Below are 24,682 nucleotides of genomic sequence, written 5' to 3' on the forward strand. Positions count from 1 at the left end.
GGGCATCCTTTAAGGATCCGATCCATTGCCTACTGAAGGCAGTGGAAAGACTCCAGTTTGCTTCAATAAAAGTTGGCCCTAAATTCTTGATATAAACAGACAGTCGAAAGCCGAAGGAATCAGTGAACCATGAAAGTTGGAAAGAAAGAGAGTAATGGAAAGTGACCTCGCTTCGTAAGATAGGAAGGAAGTGGAGATGCAGGATTCTAGTTGGTTAAAAAATCCCAGTGATTTTTGTAGGAATTTTTGGAAAAAAACAAACCCCCTTTTTTCCCCTCCTGAAATTTCCTATGAACATTGCCTGGGGTTTTTTCAACAAGAAGAAACCTCAAACCCCAAAACATTTGTTTTTTGAAAAATCATTTTGGGGTTAAAAATCAGTTTCTGGTAACAATTTTTCATTGCAAAAGGGAATAATTTGATCAGAATTAATATTTTCTGCAAAAATGTTCATTTTTGGCTAAAAAGCCTTTTTGGTTGAAAAAAAATGCCCTGCAGCATCCAGGGTCAGCCTCAGCCTCCCAGCAAACTGATCTGCCATGGAATGTTGCTGTTACCAGCAGGCAGGGTAGCCCAAGGAATGGGGACAGTCTCCCTCTCATTCCCTTCCCCTCCAGGTGCCATAAGGTGTGCCATAAGTGCCATCATTAAAAGCCATCTCAGCTGACAAAGGCAAACCGCCTGTTCTCCAGTCACTCCGGCTGCAAAGCCCCGACTTTCCACTTGTTCTTTTCTTCATTTGGGTTCATGACCATGCCCACAAGCCAGGTACCAGTGATGCTTTGATAAGTACTCAGCAGCTAACTTGAACCTTTTGCAACTGGAGCCAATGCCATCCCAAGGGCTAAATGGCTCCAGTCATAATGATCAAAGGTATTCCATGGCTGTAATGTCTGTGCACATCCCAGTCTTTCATACATTTATCCTCACAGCAGCCTGCGGAGGTGGGTTTTGATTTAAAAATAAATCTATTGTTTTTTTCTGGCCAAAACTGTTCACCAAATTCAACCCAAATTTGCATCTAGTTTCAGGCGATCCACAATTGCATTTTTGATGAACAAACTATTAATTCAAAAACCTTCACCCAGCTCTATCAGACAGTTTAAAACATCAAAAAGTCTGGTTCCACTGGATCAAAGGTTGCCCCAAATATGGCATGTCCTGATCTTTGCCCAGGGATGTCTTGTGTAAGCTCATGGCTACTGGACCTTGTTTCCAACCCATCAAGCCAAGAATTTTTAATAAAAAACAAAGTCTCAGATAATCAAATAAAAAAAAACATGAAAAACATAAGAGGACCCAAAAATGCCACCATGTCTAACCAGCAGAGTAAAAGAGGCTGTGAGAGTTAAAACAGCAACCTTTAAAACTGGAAGTCAAATCCTACTGAGGAAAATGAAAAGGAGCATAAACTCTGGCCAGTCAAGTGTCAAAGTACAATAAGGCAGACGAAGAAAGATTTGAAGAGCAACAACAAAAAAAACTAACAGATTTTTTTAAAGTACATCAGAAGCAGGAAGCTGCTAAACAATCAGTGGGGCCACTGGACGATAGAAGAGCTACAGGAGCGCTCAAGGAAGAGAAGGCCATTGCAGAGAAGCAAAATGAATTTTTTGCATCAGTCTTCACTGCCGAGGATGTGGGGAACACCCCCACATGCAAGCCATTCTTGTAGGTGACAAATCCAAGGAACTGTCCCAGACAAAGGTGTCAACAGAGGAGCGTTTGGAACAAACTGATAAATTAAACAGTAATAAGTCACCAAGACCAGATGGTATTCACCCAAGAGTTTTTATATCTATATATTTATATATATAGATATAGATGTATACAGGCAGTCCTTGTACTTATGACACAATATCCTGAAAATTGCGTCTTAAGTTGAAACGTCGTAAGTCAGAACCGCAAGCCACTCCACTGCGAGACCGACCATCATAAAGTTGAAACCAATTGTCATAAGTCTAATCAGGGTATCAATTTAGAAGTATTGGAAGTGCCGTTCATTGTAAGTCGAATATCATAAATTCAAGGACTGCCTCTGAGTGTGTGTGTGTGTCTGTGTGTGTGTGTGTGTGTATTAGGGCTGTCGATTAATTGCAGTTAACTCATGAGATTATCTCAAAAAAATTAATTGTGATTAAAAAAACTAATCGCAATTAATTGCAGTTTTAATCACACTGTTAAAAACAGAATACCAATTGAAATGTATTAAATATTTTGGATGTTTTTCTACATTTTCATATATATTGTATTCTGTGTTGTAATTGAAATCAAAGTGTATATTATTTTTATTACAAATATTTGCACTGTAAAAATGATAAACAAAAGAAATAGTAATGCACAGTGGAAAAAATAATTCCAACTATACATACAAAAATGAGTTTAAATTAGCTGTTAACAGTCAAGAAAGATCGTGGAGTCGTAGACAGTTCTCTGAAAATATTTGCTCAGTGTGCATCTGCAGTCAAAAAAGCTAAGTGAATGTTAGGAACCATTAGGAAAGGGATAGATTATGGGATAGAAAATATCATGCCACTATATTAATACATGCTTTGCCCACACATGGAATAATGTGTGCAGTTCTGGTGGTCCTGTCTCAAAAAAGATAAAACTGGAAAAGGTACAGAGGAGGGCAACAAAAATGATTGGGGTATGGAACAGCTTCTGTATGAGGCAAGAACAGGACTACTCCACTTAGAAAAGAGATGACTAAGATTGGATATGTCAGAAGTCTATAAAATCATGAATGCAGTGGAGAATGCACAGTCAATCTGTGGAAGTCATTCCTAGAGGATGTTGTGAGGTCAAAAGGTGTAACCGAGTTCCAAAAAGAACCAGATAATTGCATAGTCAGAACCTTGCACAAAAGTGTTAGCTCCCTCTGGACAGTGAGGGTCCCCGCAAGACCCACGCACAGCAAGTGCAACTATCACACCGCAGACACCAATCATGAGGGAGGCCTGCTGCGAAACCTGCCCACCAGCTGGCAGACACAGCATGGGGGGAATCAATCTTATCTATTGTGCCCATAGCACACACACAGCAGTGTATTGGTGGGCAGAGTGTGGCTGGGGAGCAGTGTGCATGGAGGCAGCCAGCCATGGGAGGGGTCTCACAGGGTAGCCTGCTGAGCCACATGGACGGTGCTCACTGTGGACCAATAACAGCAGTCCCTTCATACACGCTTCAACTGAAGTTGTGCCTGAATGAGGGCTGCAGGATTGAGCCACCCTACTGATAACTACACATGTCTAGAGCTAGAGACCAGGAAGACTGGGTTCAATTCCCAGCTCTGCCAGTGACCCATGTGTGATGTTGGGCAAGTCCCTTCACCTCCTTGTGCCTCAGTTTCCGCACCTGTAAAGGGGGATAGTGGCAGGGTCAGCCTTTGGGGTGGACCACCCAGGCAACTGCCCAGGGGCGTGATGGTCAAGGGGGTGCTGTGCAGCAGCACAGAGGTGTGCATTGCCAGTGTAAAGTCAGAAACTGCTCCCGGCTTGCAGGGGAGTGCCGTGTGGAAGGGCGCCCAGATTTCTCCCTGCTTCCGCCTGGTGGAGGACAAGCAGAGATGCACAGATACTGCTCACCCCCAACCTCCAACGTTCCTCCATGCACCCCTAGGGGGCTGTGAGTGGGGGAGCAAGGAGCAGCACCAAGTACTTATGCAGCCTAGGTGGGAAAAGTGACCTGGATGCAGGGGGCCCTGATGTCGGGCCTCATTCTCCCCCCCTCCCCCAATCCCCTAGGGGTGTGCGGAGGAGCAGTGTGGTGGGGGTGGAGAGAGCGAGCAGCAATGCCAGCTGCTCCATGCATCTGGGTCAGTTTCCCAACCTGGGCACAGGAGAGGGGTGCAGGGCTTAGGGGCAAAAGGGGCACATGCAGGAGTTGGGGCACAAGAGAGAGGCAGGGGTTGGGGGTGCAGGTGGGAGGGTAGTGCAGGGGTTGGGGACACAGGTGAGGAGCCATGGGGGTCAGGGGCAATGGGAGGCACTGCGCCCACAGGGGTCAGGAGCGCCAAAATGCTAGTTCGTGCAGGGTGCCATTTTCCCTGAGGCCGGCCCTTGATAAGAGTACTGAGCACCTTTGTAAATTGATGTGAGATTACTGATGAAAAGAGCTAGGTATTATTATTAGTTTCCAAAGAGGGAAGGGTTTGGAGGGTTTGGAGCGGGGGACCCCCAGGATTCTATTTTCAGCACTGCTGCCATTTTACTGGGTGACTTTGGGCATGTCACTTACTCTGTCAGTGCCTCAGTTTCCCCACCTATAAAATCGGAATATTTACATGGACCTCCTCACGCATGGTTTATTCACCAATTTTGCAAACTGCTTTGAGATCCTCACATGGAAAGAAATTTGAAAGTCTATAAGTAATTACACATACACACACAGAGTGGAACACAGGTACTTCTGAACTGGAACATGGCCACTCTTCTCTATTAGGAACACTACCCAACAGTTTATAGGAGGAGACTAACTTCTCTAATTGAAGCTGCTCAGGGACTTTCAGCTCAGCCAGAATGTAATTACTTAGCCTGAAAGCTGGCCAGGACACTGGGGCTAACACCTCCTGTGAAAAGTGTCATAGGAACTTTAATGCCCACAAGCGGTCAGGCCCTGGAGTTTATGGATTAGCAGAAGGACACAGGACCCCCACCTGCTGAGGGAGCAGAGGAGGGAGGGGGCCTGTTATTCCACCGGTACCCTGAACTCATATGTGCTGGTAAATGTGAAGAAAAATCCCAGCCCTCCAAACCAAGCCGCCCACAGAGTGAACACAAATCCCTGTGGGAAACCAAGACAGCTATGCTGGGTTGAGTGGTTGCTAGGTGACCTGAGTACATATATGGAAAGAAACATGAAAATAAATCTAATCAGAGACATGTGGAGGCAAGGGGAGGAAAGTGGTTCTGCTGCAGAAACTGCTCAGAGCAGAATGGCCAGGCCTCTTGGAGACAGCCCTCTCCTTGGAGGGAGCTGAGGAGGCCAGGCAATGGGATGCCCCCTTCAGTACCCCGCCAGGCAGAAGGTAACATCTTCTTTAGATGTTTTATAAGGGGTGGTTGCCCCTTGCCCTATTCTGTTCCCTAACTCAGATGGAGAGATTGGCCAGAGACACAAAGTTCAGGCCCAAACATATTCAAGCTAGCTTTACTCCAGTTACCATGGTACTGGAGCAGGGCCGTCCTTAGGATTTATGGGCCCCTATGCAGTATTATTAAACTGGTGCCCCTATGCCCAACGGCAGCCCGAGCTTGCAGCCCGGCGGGGTGGATGGGTGGGTGAGTGAGGGGACGAGGCACCAAAGGATAACAAAGACGCCCAGCCTGCCTCACGGTGGTGGAGCATCACAGTTCCACGCAGAGACCCCTGTACCATCTCCCTCACATAGAATGGACATGCAGAAGGTACCTAATTAAAAGCACTAAACTTGGGAATAAAAAATGTCAATCACAGGTTTTTTGATATGCCCTGAAGTTAGTCAGACATTTATTTGCAAAAACTTTGTAGTAAGGGTGAGTCAGCTGTCTTGCTGAATACAACATTAAATATTATGGAATACATGATGCAGCTCTTCTCTGTTTTACATTTTCTTAATCAGTATTTCTAAGCTGATTTTATATTTTAAATGTATTCTTAAGCCTTCATAAAGTAATCATTCCAGATTACTACATATTTAACTCACTGAAACAAAGACATTATTTTAAATTAATCAGTCACAGAGGTTTAGTGTGTTCATAACAAAGTTCATTGCTTTTAGAAAAAGGGAACACTAATTTGCCTTGTGTGATCTCCATAACAATAGACATGTTTATGAAATTTCACCAACTTTAAAAAATATGTTTCCAAAGATTTTAGGCATAACAAAGGATTTTATATCTTACTAAGGTACTGATTTTGCTGGAGGGTTCTCTTAGTTCACCAGATAGTCAAAAGTAAAGAAAGGGAAACTCTTTGTCCAGCTACCTGGAAGAAAAGGGGTGTTGTCCCTTTAAGGCTCTGTTCAGTGGAGATGGGGGTGGGTGGGTGAAGGGAGAAAGGGATGGACAAAAAGGACAGGAAGACTTTGGAAGCAAGTTTTTTTTAGTATAGTAATTAAAATGTGTATTTTAGATAAGGGTGGTCTTTTGAAGGATTTATTTAAAAAACTATATGTCTGAAGAGCCAAGTATTTAAGGCTAAAGATGATTGTGCATCTAAAAATCTATGCAAGGATTTTTTAGAGATGTGATTTTACAATCTTCACAAACACACTAATTAAATATTTTTAAAGCAAATTTTAAACTAAGGTCCTGTAGACTGACATGTTCTGAGTAAATATTATAGTAATGCACAACTGTTTTTGTCAGTAAATTCAGAAACTGACAGTATATACCTGGGGTTTGGCAAATGCTTGTTAAATGGCTTCATTACCCCTTGAATGGCTGTTCAACAGTTTCAGTGTTCTGCTAATAGGTCTGGCAGACTGGAAGGCTTTTTCATTTTTAACTACTAGATCCCCTCCCGAAGAAGCCAGCTGCAGGAACCTGTAGGAAGGGTCAGAACAGGGATAGGAAAGTCAGATGGGTGGACACTAAGACCCAGTGGTGCCCCAAATTTTCAGGTGCCCTATGCAGCTGAGTATGTTGTGTATGCCTCAGGACAGCCCTGTACTGGAGCAGGGAAGCTGCATCAGTAGCACCCAAGTGCTGCTGCAGCTTCGCTGCTCCAATGCCTGACCTAGCTAGCTCAAAACTAGTTCTGGTACACCCACATGAGCTGCAATCACACCCCAGAATCGCACTGCTGATGTACCCTTAGAAGTTGAAATGTAATGGCCCTGGAGCGCTCTGGTCCCAGGTCCCATATGGGAGCAGATGCCAAGCGCCCTGCAAGAACCACAGGGTTTTGTCTACCTGGTTTTGGGGGAAGGAGAAGGGAACTGAGGGAAGATTGGGATTTTGTTTGGCTCATGGAATGGGTGCATCTGTGACATCAAAATCAAACAATCCTGTCACCAGTACAGTCCCCTTGGTTCTCCTGGCCAACCAGTCCACTGACAGAGAGAATTTTTCTGGGATGACTAGTATCTTATAAAAAAAATACCCTTGAGAGAGGGGGCAGTGTTGCCAATTCTCACAATTTTATCCCAAGTCTCATGATAATTGGTGTTTGTTTTAAATCTTCTTCTTCTGGAATCATGTGATGATGATGCTTTAATTTTTTTAAAGTAAGTTTCTAGTCCTTGTGGTTGGAGAGAGAAGCCTGAGGACAACCAGAAAGCAAAGCAAAAGAACACCAGATTTATCAAGGATTTTTTTAATCTCGCAAGTTTTAGGGCCTGACTTGCAATTTTTGAACACTCAGGGTTGACCAATGAAGATCCTTGTTATTGTTTCAATTCCCTGAGTCACACGTTCCCTGTGGATCTTTGTCTGGATTGCTTAAGTACAGAAAAGCAAAACATGGAAGTGGGTTTCCAATGAAAAGGTTTTAAACTAGATCAAGAGGAGATAAGAACAGAAGGAGGCAAGAGACAGAGACAAATGGCAGCAGATGGAGCGAAAGAGAGAGAAAGAGAAGACTTAAATATAACAAAATATGCAATGGAGAAAGTGAAGTAAGTGCTGGAAATAAATATTAAGGTAAAAGGAAGGAGAAAGAGAATGGATGGGGAAGAGGAAAGAATTGACGCCAGAGAGCATGTTAACAGCAGAGAGAGAGAGAGAAACAAATGGTAGTGTAAATGGAGCAAAGAGCATGGGGGTTGTGTTTATTTTAGAAAGTTCACATGTGTTTAGTATTGCAAGTTGACAAGAATATATACACACTCAGCTCCCCTTTGCTTCTGCAGCCCCTGGAGCCAGGCCAGAAGGAAATGAGGTCAAGCTCATAAAATTAGCCCTTTGTTCAGTGCTGCTTGCATGAAACATGGACTTGGAGGGATCTGATCACAAGCACATGCTCAAGGCCAGCTATGCCCGTGAACGCTGGCACTTTCCAGGCACAGAATCTCAGCTCAGAATTTCTGAGCTGAAGACACCCACTCAAGGTGGAGTTCCAACCAGACAGCCCCACTCCTGCCACCCAGGGAGTTCATGGCATTTTGGGAAGGAGGGAGGGAAAGGTACAGTGGAAAGAGTGGAAAGGGGGGAGGGATAGCTCAGTGGTTTGAGTATTGGCCTGCTAAACCCAGGGTTGTGAGTTCAATCCTTGAGGGGGCCATTTAGGGAACTGGGGCAAAAATTGGGGATTGGTCCTGCTTTGAGCAGGGGGTTGGACTAGATGACCTCCTGAGGTCCCTTCCAACCCTGATATTCTATGATTCTATGATTCTAAGACTTGCTGGGTCTCCAACACTGATATCCAATCGAATGGTTGGACACCACAGGGGTGCTTAGAAGGTTTCTCAAACATCCATCCAGTTGTTTGCTGGTTGCATTGGGGTCCTTGAATTAAATGTGCTTTGGATCAGGTCCACAGCATTGCAGTATCATCACCTGACATTTGGGCCACATGGCTCCTACTGTTGCATCATGCTGCTGGGCCCCTAAAGCTCTGCCCACAGGCAGAAGGAGATCGGGCTGAAGTTTAGATTCTATAACTTCAATTAACTTTGTAACCAACAGCAGAAGCCAGGCCTGAGCTTCTCAAGTTCAGCTCCTCCTAGAGCCTCTCATCTCTGTCCCAATTCTGCCTCCTCCCTCTGCCCAGTACTGATCACCCAGCTGGACTTTTACAAGTTTACAGTAGGTCCCTGTGGAGATTTTTGGACAACATGATCAGTAGAGCTGGTTGATCAGGCCTCCTGTGACCCTTCCCCTCAGCAGTAGATCACAGGTATGTTTACTCCTCATTGACTTTTGCCTTGAACGTCATGTCCCAATCACTAGAGCTGGACACAATTTATCAGCTGAGACTTTGTTTTATGGCTGAAAAACACATGTTTGTGTTGACCAAAACATTTTTGCAAATTACAGTTGAATTTGCCAAGCTGGTTGTTGGGGGGAAAAAACAGAAAGAAAAAAAAATGCTGAAAAATCCTAAATGTTTTGTTTTGATATTTTTTAAATGAAACATTTTGATTTTTACACTTGGAATTCTGTTTTGTTTAGGATTTCACTGCATTTTTATTAATAGGTTAAAAAACCCCAAACCAAAACAAAATGTTTCAGGTCAAATTAAATGTTTTGTTTGATCTAAATTAAGCTTTTATTTTTTTATTTTGTTGTTTCACCGAAAATAATTATTTTGGGTTGACCCAAGGATTTTTTCCCCGATTTTTTGGCTTCGCCACTCATCCAAAAAATTCAGTTATTCACACAACTCTACCCTGAAGGGTCAGAGTGAATCTCAGTGACTCAGAGAGATTCACTTGCTTTATAGCTGAACCATAAACTGGCCTGGGCTCACTTGAAATCCAGACTGCATTGACTCCAAAGGTTTTTTAGACTCTCAGTGAATCTGAATGTAGTCATTGCTGTAGGAATGAAACCACAGATTTGCCCCAGTTTCACCTGGTTTCAGAATTCATTGTGAACATTTTGGACATCTCTGGCAATCATGAATGGGAACCTTTCCTGAAACTCTTCTCTTTGAGAGACCCTTGTGTTGACTAATATATGCTGGCTAGCATATAAATATAGGTTTCAGAGTAGCAGCCGTGTTAGTCTGTATTTGCAAAAAGAAAAGGAGTACTTGTGGCACCTTAGAGACTAACAAATTTATTTGAGCATAAGCTTTCGTGAGCTACAGCTTACATTCACAAATGCATCCGATGAAGTGAGCTGTAGCTCACGAAAGCTTATGCTCAAATAAATTTGTTAGTCTCTAAGGTGCCACAAGTATTCCTTTTCTTTATATCCTTTTCTTTAAAATATATCATATTAATAACATCTATTATCCACACCATATATATTAGTATCCATTAAGCACTAGTAACATTAAGCACAGTGATATAACCTAAACTGACCCATACCATAAGCTTGTTTACTTATAAGTATACTAAGTATCCCATAACTGCTTGTATTTGCTGAAGTAAACATATGGCATAAGCAGATAGGAAACTTGTCAAAATCAAGAGACATTCGTTTTATATCTTAGTACACTTAGGAAGTTCCTTCATGGACCGGTACCTGGAATGCTAGTATTCACAACAAAGATAAGGAAGGAACAGAAGAACCAATTAGGGAACTGGGACAACTGATGGGTTGGATTTTAGTGATGCGTAAAGAGATGGTCTGAAGTAAATAGGATGAAATTCAATAAGGACAAATGCAAAGTACTTCACTTAGGAAGGAACAATTAGTTGCATCCATACAAAATGGGAAACGACTGCGTAGGAAGGAGTACTGCGGAAAGAGATCTGGGGGTCATAAGCTAAATATGAGTCAACAGTGTAACACTCTTGCAAAAAAAGCGAACATCATTCTGGGATGTTTTACAGGAGTGTTGTAAGCAAGACACGAGTAGTAATTCTTCTGCTTTACTCCATGCTGATTATGCCTCAACTGGAATATTGTGTCCAGTTCTGGGTGCCACATTTCAGGAAAGATGTGGACAAATCGGAGAAAGTCCAGAGAAGAGCAACAAAAATGATTAAAGGTCTAAAAAACATGACCTATGAGGGAAGATTGAAAAAACTGGGTTTGTTTAGTCTGGAAAAGAGAAGACTGAGAGAGGACATGATAATTGTTTTCAAGTACATAAAAGATTGTTATAAGGAGGAGGGAGAAGAATTTTTTTTCTTAACCTCTGAGGATAGGACAAGAAGCAATGGGCTTAAATTGCAGCAAGGGAGGATTAGGTTGGACATTAGGAAAAAATTCCTAACTGTCAGGGTGCTTAAGCACTGGAATAAATTGCCTAGGGCGGTTGTGGAATCGCCATCATTGGAGACTTTTAAGAGCAGGTTAGACAAACACCTGTCAGGAATGGTCTAGATAATACTTAGTCCAGCCATGAGTGCAGGGGACCGGACTAGATGACCTCTCGAGGTCCTTTCCAGTTCTATGATTCTACGATTCTATGTGTAACTTGTAAAATTATATAAATAATACCAGCTGAAACATGTAACTTGGGGAGCACACCTTCTGTGTTAAGTGACTGTAACATCACTGCATGGGGCAGCTTGGAGACTGGTATTATATAGACAGAACCTTTTTCTCACACCATATTAATAAACCTTACTGACATTGGTTATTTGGTCTTTGTATATACTTCATAATGAACCAAATCATGGTCAAGCCATTGACTACACAACTGATCAGCACTTGTCACCCTACCTTCTTTCACTTCACAGGTAAAACTATTTAGATAAGCTCCTACTTACTTTGTGATTCTAGCCAATCACTTTGCCTCCCTATGACTCAATTTCCATGTCTGTAGGATGGGGCTAATAAAATGTAAACACCTTGGTTAAAGTGAGCTGCTGTGAGATCTCTGGATGAAAAACACTCTTCTATAAGTACCAAAGAGTATTAATTATGAGTTGTATTTGAGCATTGCTAGCTAGAGTGCCATACTAAAGTGGATGCTATTGTGGTATTGCTAGCATGGGACTGTGATTTCCTGATGATGGAGTGAGTCATTAAGGAGTTGATTGCAAAGAGGAAAGGTTCAGTTTACACTTAAATATCTTAGCAATCAACAAGGACTGAAAATAACAGCTGAAAGTTGAATGGTGTTTGGTTTTGGCATGAACAAGTGCCAAAGTGTGGTAGGGACGGGATCACCGAGTCTTGTCAGTTGCCTTTTAAGATGCTTTTGTTGTGTGAGTGGCAGAAGGAAGAGAGGATGTCCATACAGTGCACAAAACTCAGCTCACACAATCTAATGATCTGGCTGCTTCACTAACAGGCGATGTAACCAGCTCAGTTATGGGCTTGGAATTTCGTAAATTCCTTCCAGGCCATGAGCTGCGACTTGGGCAGGTTGACTGAATGTTTAAAGAGATTAGAAATGGCAATTAACATTTGATTCTATTTTAAAGGTGATTTTACCAATTAAGAAACCTGCCTCAATGACTGCCCTGTGGACTAGAGGTCTCTGTTTATAATCAAAGCACAGGGACAGCCTTGGCTCTTGGCTAACTGACCTGAAAGGCCCAGTTATAGGGGAGAAAGAGGAGAGAGCAGCTGGACTGCTAGTCCGGAGACATCAGAGTTTTATCCCGGGTTCCACCACTGAGCTGCTATGTGACCTCAGGTGAATTATTTTTCTTTTCCTCCTAGACTTTTGGGCATGGACTGTCTCTGTGTCCATACAGGACCTAGCTCAGTGGGGCTGGGATCTCAGCTGCGGCCTTTGGATCCTACACTAAGATAAATAATAACTATTATTACTATTTCTTTTGACCGATGATCTATATTAAAAAAACACCCAAGCCAGACAGTAAGCATGTTTCCCAGGAACTAAAACACAGCTGCATGGAAGATAAAAACAGCAGTTTCTCTTCTGCTCCAGACCAGAAAACAGCCAACCAGAAATAACCCCAAACCCAAGCAACACCAGCCCCTCACTCCCTCAAGGCCTGGGTAATTGGACGGGTCAGCAGCATGCCCTGAAGGTCAATGGGCTGTTTTGGATCAAGTGGTGGAGATGTTACAAAGTCGAGGGCCCTTCCCCAGAGAACACTCTGCCAGCAGCTCCTTCCCTTGTACAGGGTCCAGTTGAGCCCCTCTGTTTACTGCAGCTGGGGTTCTGACACACAGAGAAAGGGGATTCAGACAGACAGGTCCCAGGCCATCTAGGGTTTTACAGCACCACCAATGCCACCAAGGGAGGCCAACAGGAAGCCAGAGTAGATCATGGAGTACAGGAGTGAAAATGAAGCCCTGTGGGCCTCCAGTGGGAGTTCAAACAGTCACCCAAATCCCCCTTGGGGAGTGCTCAGCAAGGAAAGAACAGACACCAAGAGCAGCCCCCTCCTCTCTTGCTAGAGCTTCCAAATGAACCAGCAACACCTCGTGATCAACGGCACTGATGGCAGCTGACTTGACAGATCGATTGATCTTAGTGTGGACACCTGATCCTCAGCCCTTGTCCAGAGGATTCCATATAATCTTTGGCCTCTCTGCTGAGAATGCCAATGAGAGGGCCAATTAATGCCAATTGTGAGACCAGTTTTCATGAAGGAACTGGACTGAGACCCACCAATTAATTACATATAGTCCCCCAAACCACTACTGATGGCTACAGTTCTTGATCTCTACCATCCATAGCTGGCCCCAAACAGGTGTCCTAGGTTTCTGTAGCCCATTACCAAACTCCTAGATCGTCTGCACTGAGACATCCCAGCCACATCTTGCTGCACTGCCAGCATGGAACCTGTAGCCTTGTGCTGAGCAGCAGCAGCACACAAAGAGCCATCATACTCATCCAGCCTACACCAGCATGTAGGGCTCCCCAGGGGAACTGAGCGCGGAGCCTGGAGAGGTGTCTTTGTTCTTGTGTATCAGCCAGCCCATTCTGGACGTGCTTATCTCAGTAACCACTAGGGAGCTGGCCAGGCTAAAGGAGTCACAGGGGTCAGAGGGGTCTGGTGAGCCGGGGTTTCCATGGGTTCATCCAAATCATTTTGGGGGGGGGGGGGAGTTAAATTCCACAGGTTTCCTGTCACACTCGCTAGCCTTTGTTTTGAGTTCCAACTCAAAACAAAAATATGCAAAGCAAACTCAGCCAAAAGCTATAACACTGGCCTATTTTGGGGTCAAAATCATGTGAAACCACTGAGTGTCACTGTTCTGACCTTGATGATGCTCATCACACCAGACCCTCCTGCACAATGCAGTGCTAAACTGTGCAACCTAGCCTGTATCCTATCTCCTGTACAACTGCAGAGCAGTCCACAGTGCAGAATACAGGCAAGAAACGGGACATAATTACAAATCGGTTCATAGCTGGAGTGCACTGCAAATGATGTCTCACGATGCAGTGCTTCTGAGCCAAGGAGCACAGTGCACATCACCCCCGCGATGCAGTGCTGCTGGACCCCAGGAGCACAGCACAGCTCAGCCCCCGCGATGCAGTGACACTTGGGCCCATTCTCAGGTTCGCCGCCCAGTTCACCCTGATCTATATAAGGTGTTAACAGGCATAGGTGCCAACTCCATGGGTGCTCTGTGGCTGGGGAAAAATTGGTGGATGCAGACTCCCCGCCCTGCCCCCCCTCACCCCAGCTCACCTCCGCCTCCTCCCTAGCTCTCAGTGCTTGCTGCCACAAAACAGCTGTTTCACGGCAGCAAGCACTGGGAGGGAGAGGGGAGGAGAGGGAACGCAGCACGCTCGGGGAAGAGGCGGGGCTGGGGCCGGAATTTGGGGAAGGAATCCAATAGGGGCAGGGAGGGGGCAGAGTTGGGGTGGGGACTTTGGGGAAGGGGTCGGAATGGGGGTGGGGCAGGGGCGGGAGGAGGCGGGGCAGGGTGGAGTTGGGGCGGGGCTGGGGTGAGGGTGGGGGTCGAGTACCCACTGGCACTGGAAAAATTTGTCGCCTATGTTAACAGGGTGTCAATCAACCTAGTGTATAATGGCACCTTCCCCACATATGTCCCCACCCACTACCTGAATACACAGGAATGCCTCCCTCTGTCCATCATCTGGCTCTGCTCAGACCCTATGGTCCCATCCTCATTACTCAGGCAGCTGAACTGCAGGAGATGCCTTGGGCCGCTGTGAGCAACTGGGCTGCTTTGTGATTCAGAAACAGAATGTGGAACAGAAGGGAGTTGACGCAGGTGTAGGGGAGTCTCTGCTCCCATAGGGCTCTGCCTTCTGGCGTGTCCCTGAAAAGGCCGTGGGTAAACAGGCCATAGTGTGTGTCTAACTCAGGTACTGTGCAGCACTCCAGCCTCCCCATCCACACACCCATAGCTCCCAGGGCCAAGGACTCACCCCGTCCGTTCTGAGGAGGTCTGTAAACACTGCCCACGCTGACCCGGGCTTGGTTGTCGGATATCACTTGTGGGGCTTCCGGGCTCCTCACAGGGAGGTAGGGTTCAGGTCGCGGAGCCCCATAGGGATCCAAGTTCCGGAAAGGTGGCTGGGGTTCCACGTTGTGGGGTGGGACATAGGGCTCCAGTGGCATGTTACCGTAAGGGGGGTATCGCCCCAATCGTGGGTCAGTTCCATACCCAGGGCTGGCCCCCAAAGGGGACCCCGGGCTGAGCTGTAAATTGTCCATAGTGGGGACCCCTTGTCCCATTGGCTGCTGGTTTCGACTTGCTGAATAAGGATCTTGGAAGCCTTGCTCCGCAGTGGCGCTAGTGTCATGATACAAGCTGTGGGAGTACCTCCTATCCAGGCCATCAGCAGGCTGGGGCTGGGGGGGCACTGCAACATAGGGCCTCTCTGGAGCAGGATAGTAGCCTTGGGCTCGGTAGGGATTCTGGTCCTCCCCATATTCCTCATACCGTGCCCTGGACTGGAAGGGGTATAGGACACCGACACCAGCAGCAGCTGATGCAACAGCGCCCCCTCCGTTTCCTGTGCTGCGGTAGTACAGGTAGCCTTCGTCATAGCCCCGAGACACCTGGGCATCATAGGGCTCATGCTGGTTCCCAAAAGGGGGCTGGGGGAAGGGGAACTGTGAGTAGGAGGGCTGCCCAAAGGAGGAGTGTGAGAATGAAGAAGAGGCCGCGACGGTGGCAGCGGAGGAGCTGGTCTGTCGTTGCCGGCTGGTGGATGGCCTGATCCTCTGGGAGCTGGTGCTGTCTCCGACAGGACCTTCCCGCCAGTTCTCTGGGACTTGGCCAAAGCCAAATGGGTGCCGTGTCTGGCCCCGGATGGTGTCGGAGCCCACCCTGACTGGCAAGGTGGGCGCTTGCCTCCTGAGGTTCCCCTGCCCCCTTCTGCTTTGACTCCTGGGGGTGTCAGCTAGCAGGACCCTGGTGCTGCCATCCGCCGGCTCCTGGCCAGCGGGCACGTACTCAGACCCTGTATTCAAGAGGCTGTACACCCTGCCATTGTTCTCCCACTGGATCATCTGCCTCCACCGATTGCCGTCTGTGTTGCTGCTCTGTGGCTGCTGCCCATGGACCAGCAGAAAGATCCCGCAGCCCATCACAGCCCACCAGTCGCACAAGCCACAGGCCGTCATTGTGACCAAAGAGGAGCGGATGATTTAATGGCTAGTATTTGCAAAACCAAACCAAAGAGGCAGCCTGGATGGCCTCTGCCAGCTGTTCCTCTCTCCAGAGCCTCTACGCTGCTTCCTGATGTGAACAGCTCTAACTCTGTCCATTCCTGGCCTGTTCTAAACTGCACAGCTCTCCCGCAGGCTGCATGGCCAGGCCAACATATGTGGAATTGACTTGGGAGATGAAAGGAGGAAAAGAGCCGCTTTTGGTCTCAAGGCTTCAGTAAAGTTTGCAGGGCTTCTCCGTGAATGGTTTTCACATTGCTGCTATGTTCCGAGCAGGGATGTTCCTCTCTCTCTCTCTCTCTCTGGGCTGGATGGATTTACTCCTCCTGATCTCAATGAATAAGCAACAGGCTGTGAAAAGTTTGGAGAGGTTTGAGGACAGCTCGTGTGACGTTCCTCCACTGGGTCCTAGAGCCCATCAGTTTTCAGTAATTCAGCAGCACTTCACAATTTCCCCAAGGCTATTTTATATATGGTGTTTGAGTAAAACAGCCCCAAGATGGAACACTATTTATGAGCAACAAGTGTCCGTACAGTTCAGTGCAACCGTTGTTTCTTCCTGAAACAGCCAGTTTGAATAAAGCTGACTGTTTTAACAGCAATGCGCGCTTTTTGCCCAGAAATCTCAAAGCTCTTTACATCAGAATCCTCCTGTTACTGATGGAGTAAGTGAGATAGTCGGCCAGGTAGAGTGACCCAAAGGTCACAAGAATGAGTTAGTGACAGATCTGGAGGCAGACCCTACCTTTCCTGTCTTGCAGGACCCCATTTTTTCCCATGCAATGGGAGAAAAGTTCAGACTGCAAAATTCAGACCTGGCTACTGATACCCAGCAAGTCTGGGGCTGTGTAGATCCAGGGCCCATCTCAAAATGAAATGCATTCCTGGATTTCAGAGGTTTTAAGGCCAGAAAGGAACATTCTGATCTAATCCAACCTCCTGCATAGCCCAGGCCAGAAAACCTCTCTCAGTGTTTCCCACATTGAGCCTAGTTGACCATGAGTGTATCTTTTAAGAAGACATCCAATCTTAATTTAATATACATGAAACATCCCTAATATAGATGGAGAATTTACCACAGCCCTTGGTAGTCTGTTCCAATGGTTAGATTCACTAGGATTTTTTACTCCAATCCTTTTCATAGTTTTGACCCTTCAGTTTGATGTCTTCTCTCTGAGACCCCCTGAATTTTTTAACCGCTGTCTTAGCCACAGAGTGTGGGTCATGTTTTCAAACTGGTTTGTATCTCTCAGATTGTGCCTGCAGGTTTTTGCATTAGAGCTGGTTGAACAAACAAAATGTCTGTCCCACAGAAAATTCTATGACATTTGAATTTGGTTTTGTCCTTGTGACGGGATGGACTAGTGTGAGGCCCCCTGCTGGAGGCCTTTTGGCCCTGCCACACCCTGCCCCAGAAAAGGGCAGTAGAGAGGCCCTCTGAGCTGCCTACAATGGCTGTGTGGGATGCAGCCAGTCAGGGCCCAGCAGACTAGTATAAGAAGAGCTGCAGGGCCAGAGTGAGTTCAGTGCCTTACTAGAGCTGGAGGAGTGTGGATAGCTGAGATACCTGCAGGACCTTAGCTAAGGTAATGCTGCCAGAAGCCAGGGAGAGCAAGAAGGAGCCCTAACCTGGTTGTGGGGATTCCATCAGGACAAGGCCCTGAGATAAGGGTGAAGATGGCACAGGGTTGTGGGGAAGTGGCCCAGGTAGTTGTAGAAGCAGTGCAGTATATTTAAAGCTTAGAGGAACATTGTAGATGGCTGCTATCTATAAGGTCCCTGGGCTGGGACCTGGAGTGGAGGGTAGGCCCAGGTCCCCCCACACCAGCCACTGGGAAAATGGTGTGGTCATTGAAGTACCCCAGTGTTAGGGGGCTTATTCCTTCACCCACTTACTTCCCTGGTCCTTCAGGTATTGTTGCTCTCTCTTCATGCAAGAAGTCCAAAGGTGCAAACAATTTGATGTTTATTGGGGTGAACGTCAAGCAAGCATGATTCCAGTTTCCTTCCTTAGTGTCCCTCTTCCCAGCTCTGACACCACAGAGCTTTATCTCTGTCCCTGTTCCCATTCCCCCACTTAGCAAAACATGACTCCAATTTCCCCACCCCCATTCCCTGTTCCCATTCTCCCCACACACATACTCACTCCCTGATTGACTGCAGACTATATAGTAAAACTTGAGTTCTGCTTAGCTATACCTTAACCAAACATTTTACTGAAATTTAACTAACCAATCCTAACATATTGTAACATGATTATGTAACCAATTTTCTCCCACCACCTTAATTAGTTTACACCCAGCAAAATTAATTATACAGCAGACAGGAACAATCACAGAACCAGACAGATTATGCAGACAAACAATAGCAAAGTGGGAACTATAATGACAAAACAATACAGAAGTGAGGATTTCACCTCCCAGCTATTGATAAGTGAGTTCTTGCCAGACAGGATGCTATCAAACTAAGTTTCCTTTTACATCTTCTAGGCACTTCCCTTTCCCTGGAGGTGATCGGCATTATCAGGACAGGATTGTATTCCTAACAGCCCGATTGCACCTTATTTCAGTGTGACTAGGTTGGAATGTGAGGATGTGACTGGTCACTTCCCAGTTTATGGCTGCCTCTGCTGCTTTGCCAAAGGCCTTAGCCTAAGAACAGGGCCTCAGACTGTAACAGTAAGAGAAGGCCCTTACACCGGCAGACAGTGATTTTGATTCTTTCTTTTATACCTCTAGAACTAGCCAAGTTCTTATTCTTTAAGATAAGAATACATCTAAATTCTTAAAGTCTAGGCCTGAATATCTATATCCTAACACTCCACCCCTTTTTTTTTCTTTTTCTTTTGGGATTCTCCTGCCCAGGTATCCCTGGAAAAGCATAGGACATATGGCGACACATTTCCTGATAGGGCCAGGCATCAAGGTGGAAGGTATCAATATTCCATTTGTCCCACTGCCCCTTGTGTAGTATAGTACCCTGCACCTTCTCTCGTACGGGCATACCTATTCCAATTAGTGTTTCAGACTTCCCATTATAGTGGGCCTGAGAAGGTTGGGTCCGGGTTGCCTAGTACACTGTAGGGTTTGGAGGGCTTATTACAGTACTTATAGCATATCTCCATATGCAACATAACACAAGTACAGTTAACAATACAAAATCCACAGCAACACTGAGTCCTGACCACTGCAGCATGATCCAACATCCGAGCCACCACAACACTGCCTCCCCTCCTTCGACAGGGTCATGATCTTGTGTCAAGTTGCAACAAGCTTCTCCTGCAGGTTTTGTGTGCTTTTGTCCATATCATAAGTCCATTGAAGGTTCACAGAGAAATGGGATATTGTTCAAACCAGCTTGACCACTTGGTATGGAATCAGGCCGTATGCCCTGGTTTGATTATTCACAGCAATAAGATTCACAGATCCATTTGTGCACCAAAGTCCAGATAGCAGCATAGATAGCAGGGGGTTGGACTAGATGACCTCCTGAGGTCCCTTCCAACCCTGATATTCTATGTGTGTAGTTATGGGCCAGTGTAATTGTGCCCCCAGTAGTATGTACATTCCCAGCAAAACACCTTATACACAGTATGCCCAATTGTCCACCCCTTGCATAGGCCATTGATCCCACTCCTCTATAGTCATAGGAGAGGGGCATATCCAAACATCTTCTGTTGATTTACACTATTTTACACACACCCCTCCATTGATTCCCAGTGAGCTCCTGCCCTTCTCATTATTTCCATAGGGCTTGTGGGGACCACCTTAGTTACCATTCCATTTCCAGGTACCACAGTAGCTATTACACAGGTGCTGGCCTCCTAGTTGAGCATTTTGTATTCCCATACACATCTCCCTCCCCACCCTCAAGGTCAGCCTTTTGAAGCCATCCCCCACCCATGTCATGAAGTTTTTTGTTCATTAAAACAACAATGCTAGCAACAAGACACACACCACAGACAAACACAAAACACAGATCCATGGTATTCTGGGTTATTTTTCCTGCTGGCGCCAGCTTGCTTGTAGAGTGTCTGAAAAACAAAAGAAACAACTTCCACCCCCCTGGTGGGGACAGATTATTGCTTTAATAATAATACCACTTTCTTTTACAAATTTTCTTCTAATTGCAGGAAAAACAGAAGAATTACCTCAAGGCTGTCCTTATTTTGTTCTATAGTCAGGGTAATGAATTATCCCACTCACGGGTCACTTATGAAATTCATGAGATGGTGTACCTCAGTTTCCCCTCCTGTACAACACACCAAGTTTGCAATAGTTTCTCTGCTGTACCAAGCATTAAGTTTCTCAGGTAATAGCTGAGACACAGCTTCAGATTTTAGCACTGTACACACACCTTAAGGTTAACCTGTTCCCCTTATTTTCAGGCTTGACTTGTTTTTTCACCTCCATTTCCTGGAGGGCCATAATCTGAGTCTTCTAGTAACTCGTTTGCTGACCCGATGTATTCATTATCTGCAGCTCCTTTGTGCCCATCAGCTAAGTAATTTGCATTTACACAGAGGCTTACTAGCTTGCTTTTGGATCCAAAGCTGTTAGCAGCTCATTAAAAGGGAAACATTTTACTTCCACCAGAGTTCTGATTACTTTCCACTTTCATCTCCTGCTCCAAATCACAGATCTGAAAAAGAAAGCACAACCTATTGTGGCTCCTTTTGGAGCCCTAGCAGGGTTTTATTTAAGTACCATGTTTTATTTGCATTTCTTTTACCCCTTCTCCTATATACACTGCACACATCCTGGGAAAATGCACATTCCTTCCATATAGTTTAACTTCCATAACATTATATTAGCCATATTAATTTTACACAAGGTGTAACTGCCTCCCCCATTCCCACAAAGTTTTCATACACACCCACCAAAGTGACAGTCCAATCCCCCAGAGCCACCCCGAGGCTCAGTGTTCCCATCATTCCTCCCTTTCTCCTTTTCTTATGCACACACAATTCTCTTTTGCCTAACATTTCTTGCACTGCGATTACTCTTTTTCACAACTGTACCTGATTACACTCCCATCTTGTACAACTAGACACAAGTAGGGGCGGCCAAGTTAAGTTCCAATAGAAACCCCTTACATTCCTTTAGTGATTTTGATTACATTACCCAATAGTCAAATTATTTGGATCAGATTCTCTCTCCACCTGCTGCTGTCAGCAGTCCCTTATAGACCATTTCTGTGGGAAAGGGCCCATTTTCCTTCAGACTAGCTGTAAAGGCTTCTGGGGACAGAAGCATAGTGGTGGTAGTAGCCACTCTACCTGACCCCTTTGGATAATTTAATTACCAAGCTTCCATCCAATGTAACTGTATGTGCAACTCTGTGCAGTCACATTTATATAACTGGGTTTTATCATTAAACAAAAACTTCCTTCTTGTAACACCACAACAGTTACCCTTTTAACATCTTCACAACAGTTACCTTTTACCATTTCCACAACTCCCAAATGTTTACTTTCCTGAAAACCCTGTATTATCAATTTTTGCAAAAGCTATTTGTAACTTTTCACTCACTTCTTTAAATCACTTACTCCTACATTTAGTTCTTTAAGGTAGTGTAATTTGTCTGTAACAACTTAGCCACCAAGTACAATTATTGCCACACAGCTGCCTTAACCTGTGCTGTCTTTACCTTGAGACTGTTCAAAGAGGCAGTAAAACATTTGTCTCCATGGATGCCCATGGATCTTTTACTCCAAAAATTCTAGTGGAATACAGCAGACCTCAGTCATACTTTATCCAAAATAACCAAAAACATTTCACATAAGTATCCAAAGTACCCGCCATTAAAACTTCAGGAAAAACAAAAGTGTGATGGGGGGAGAGGTGGAAAGAAACCAATTAAGCCTGTCAGGTCAGTTTAAAGTGTAGGCTACCAGCAGCAAGTTAAGTAAACCTAGTAAAAGTAGAAAAGGATATAGTTAGCTCTGAGCCAAGAGTAGGCTCCCTGAGTTGAAACAGTTGGGAACCCTTATCCCCAGGTTCTCATTCTGGTTCTGGGAGAAGAGTGGGGGTTGTTACCTGCTCCTGCAAACCCTGCCATTTTGCACTTTGAAAATTTTTTTTTCTTCCCCTTCTTTCTCTCCACTCCCCCAGGACCAAGTCCCAGCTCCAGTCTCTAAAGGTAGTTTGTTAACTCTGCTTTTGACTTTAAACCCTTTTGTGCCAAATCTTTAACCACCCCTAACTAATTTACAACCCTTCAGCAGCCCTTGTTGAAGCAGCACCGAACTTGAAAGATTACTGGCAGCTTCCCATAATGCTGCCCTTACTTCAAACCTCTCACAAGCAGACTGAAGTGTCTCCTTTCCCTGGAAGGCATTCCATCCCCATGGGCAGAGACCTTCTTCCACTACCCATATACCAAGGAGGGTGGGCTCCTCAGCCACCCCCCATTCCTCTGGGTCCCCTAACACTTCCTCCATTTCCTTTTTAATCTCATCCCAGGTTGACCCCTGCACCTGGAATGGGCCCTAGTTCTTCCTTATTCATTTATCCAAAAAATCCTTTACCCTGGCTTGCCAGAACCCACAACTACCATCACGAGAGTTCGCGATACCCCCTCCAAGCAGCTGCACGGACTGTTGGGGAGGGGGACTTACAGGCTGCCACTCACCTATCCGATGCAATGCATCTGAGTTACCAGCACCAAGATGTTAGGGGGCTTATTTCTTCACCCACTTACTTCCCTGGTCCTTCTCACATGAACCAAGAGCAAAAATACCTGAAGTACAAAGGTGCAAACAATTCAATGTTTATTGGGGTGAATTTCCAGCAAGCATGATTCCAGTTTCCTTCCTTAGTGTCCTGCTTCCCACCTCTGACACCACAGAGCCTTACCTGTGTCCCTGTTCCCATTCCCCCCCTTAGCAAAACACGATTCCGATTCCAATTCCCCATCCCTGTTCCATTCCCGACCCCCTCACTTCCTGATTGACTGCAGACTATATATTGTTCTGCTTAGCTATACCTTAACCAATCATTTTACTGAAATTTAACTAACCAATCCTAACATTGTAACATGATTATGTAACCAATTATATCCCACCACCTTAATTAGTTTACACCCAGCAAAATTAATTATACAACAGACAGGAACAATCACAGAACCAGACAGATTATGCAGAAAAACAATAGCAAAGTGGGAACTATAATGACAAAACAATACAGAAGTGAGGATTTCACTTCCCAGCTATTGATAAGTGAGTTCTTGCTAGACAGGATGCTATCAAACTAAGTTTCCTTTTACATTTTCTAAGCACTTCTCTTTCTCTGGAGGCCATAGGCACTATCAGGACAGGATTATATTCCTAACAGCCCGATTGCACCTTATTTCAATGTGACTAGGTTGGAATGTGAGGATGTGACTGGTCACTTCCCAGTTTATGGCTGCCTCTGCTGCTTTGCCAAAGGCCTTAGCCTAAGAACAGGGCCTCAGACTGTCACAGTAAGAGAAGGCCCTTACGCCAGCAGACAGTGATTTTGATTCTTTCTTTTATACCTCTAGAATTAGCCAAGTGATAAGAATACACCTAAATTCTTAGAGTATAGGTCTTTACAGACAGGCCTGAATATTTATATCCTAACACCCAGAAGGGGGACTGAACTCTAGTGGCATAGCTGATGAGGTGGGGCCAGAAAGGCCCGGAGAGGGTGAAGACACTGCCTCCGGGGAAGGAGCCCTGGGGCACTGCTCAATTTTGGAGCAGGGACAAACAGACATCACAGAAGGAACTGAGAGGCCGCTGTTGGACTTATACCCCAAAAGGGATTTGCTTTGTTTTTATCTCAGATTGTTTATAACTTGGATGGAGAGCTGAGTCAGTGAAGACCCACCACAAACAGGTAGAGAGTGCAGGCACTCAGCCAGGGGTGCTTATGAGAGGTTCATAGACTTTAAGGTCAGAAGGGACCATTATGATCATCTAGTCTGACCTCCTGCACAACGCAGCCTACAGAATCTCACCCACCCACTCCTACAATAAACCTCTCATCTATGTCTGAGCTATTGAAATCCTCAAATCATGGTTTAAAGACATCAAGGTGCAGAGAATCCTCCAACAAGTGACCCGTGCCCCACACTGCAGGGGAAGGCAAAAAAGCCACAGTGCCTCTGCCAATCTGCCCTGGAGGAAAAGTCCTTCCTGACCCCAAATATGGCAGTCAGCTGAACCCTGAGCATGTGGGCAAGATTCACCAGCCAGATACCCAGGAAAGAATTCTTTGTAGTAACTCAGCTCCCACCCCATATAACATCCCATCACAGGCCATTAGGCCTATATACCACTAATAGTCCAAGATCAATTAATTGCCAAAATCATGTTATCCTATTACACCATCTCCTGCATAAACTTATCGAGTTTAATCTTGAAGCCTGATAAGTCTTTTGCCCCCACTGCTTTCCTTGGAAGTCCGTTCCAGAACTTCACTCCTCTGATGGTTAGAAACCTTCTTCTAATGTCAAGTCTAAACTTCCTGATGGCCAGTTTATATCCATTTGTTCTTGTGTTCACACTGGTACTGAGCTTAAATAATTCCTCTCCCT

General features: G+C 45.4%; 1 protein-coding gene across 1 annotated transcript in view; it reads right to left on the reverse strand.

The window, feature by feature from the left end:
- LOXL1 (lysyl oxidase like 1) overlaps nucleotides 1-16,484 on the reverse strand; it is a 41,448-nt gene extending 24,964 nt beyond the window's left edge. Inside the window, exon 1 of the mRNA XM_084641162.1 lies at nucleotides 14,872-16,484. Within this exon, the coding sequence (XP_084497288.1) occupies nucleotides 14,872-16,075 (1,204 nt within the window). The 5' untranslated portion in view covers nucleotides 16,076-16,484. The remainder of the gene's footprint in view (nucleotides 1-14,871) is intronic.
- Between the last annotated feature and the right edge of the window lie 8,198 nt (nucleotides 16,485-24,682).

This window comes from Lepidochelys olivacea, assembly GCF_965140295.1.
Source record: "Lepidochelys olivacea isolate rLepOli2 genome assembly, chromosome: 10".
NCBI classification, from domain to species: domain Eukaryota; kingdom Metazoa; phylum Chordata; order Testudines; family Cheloniidae; genus Lepidochelys; species Lepidochelys olivacea.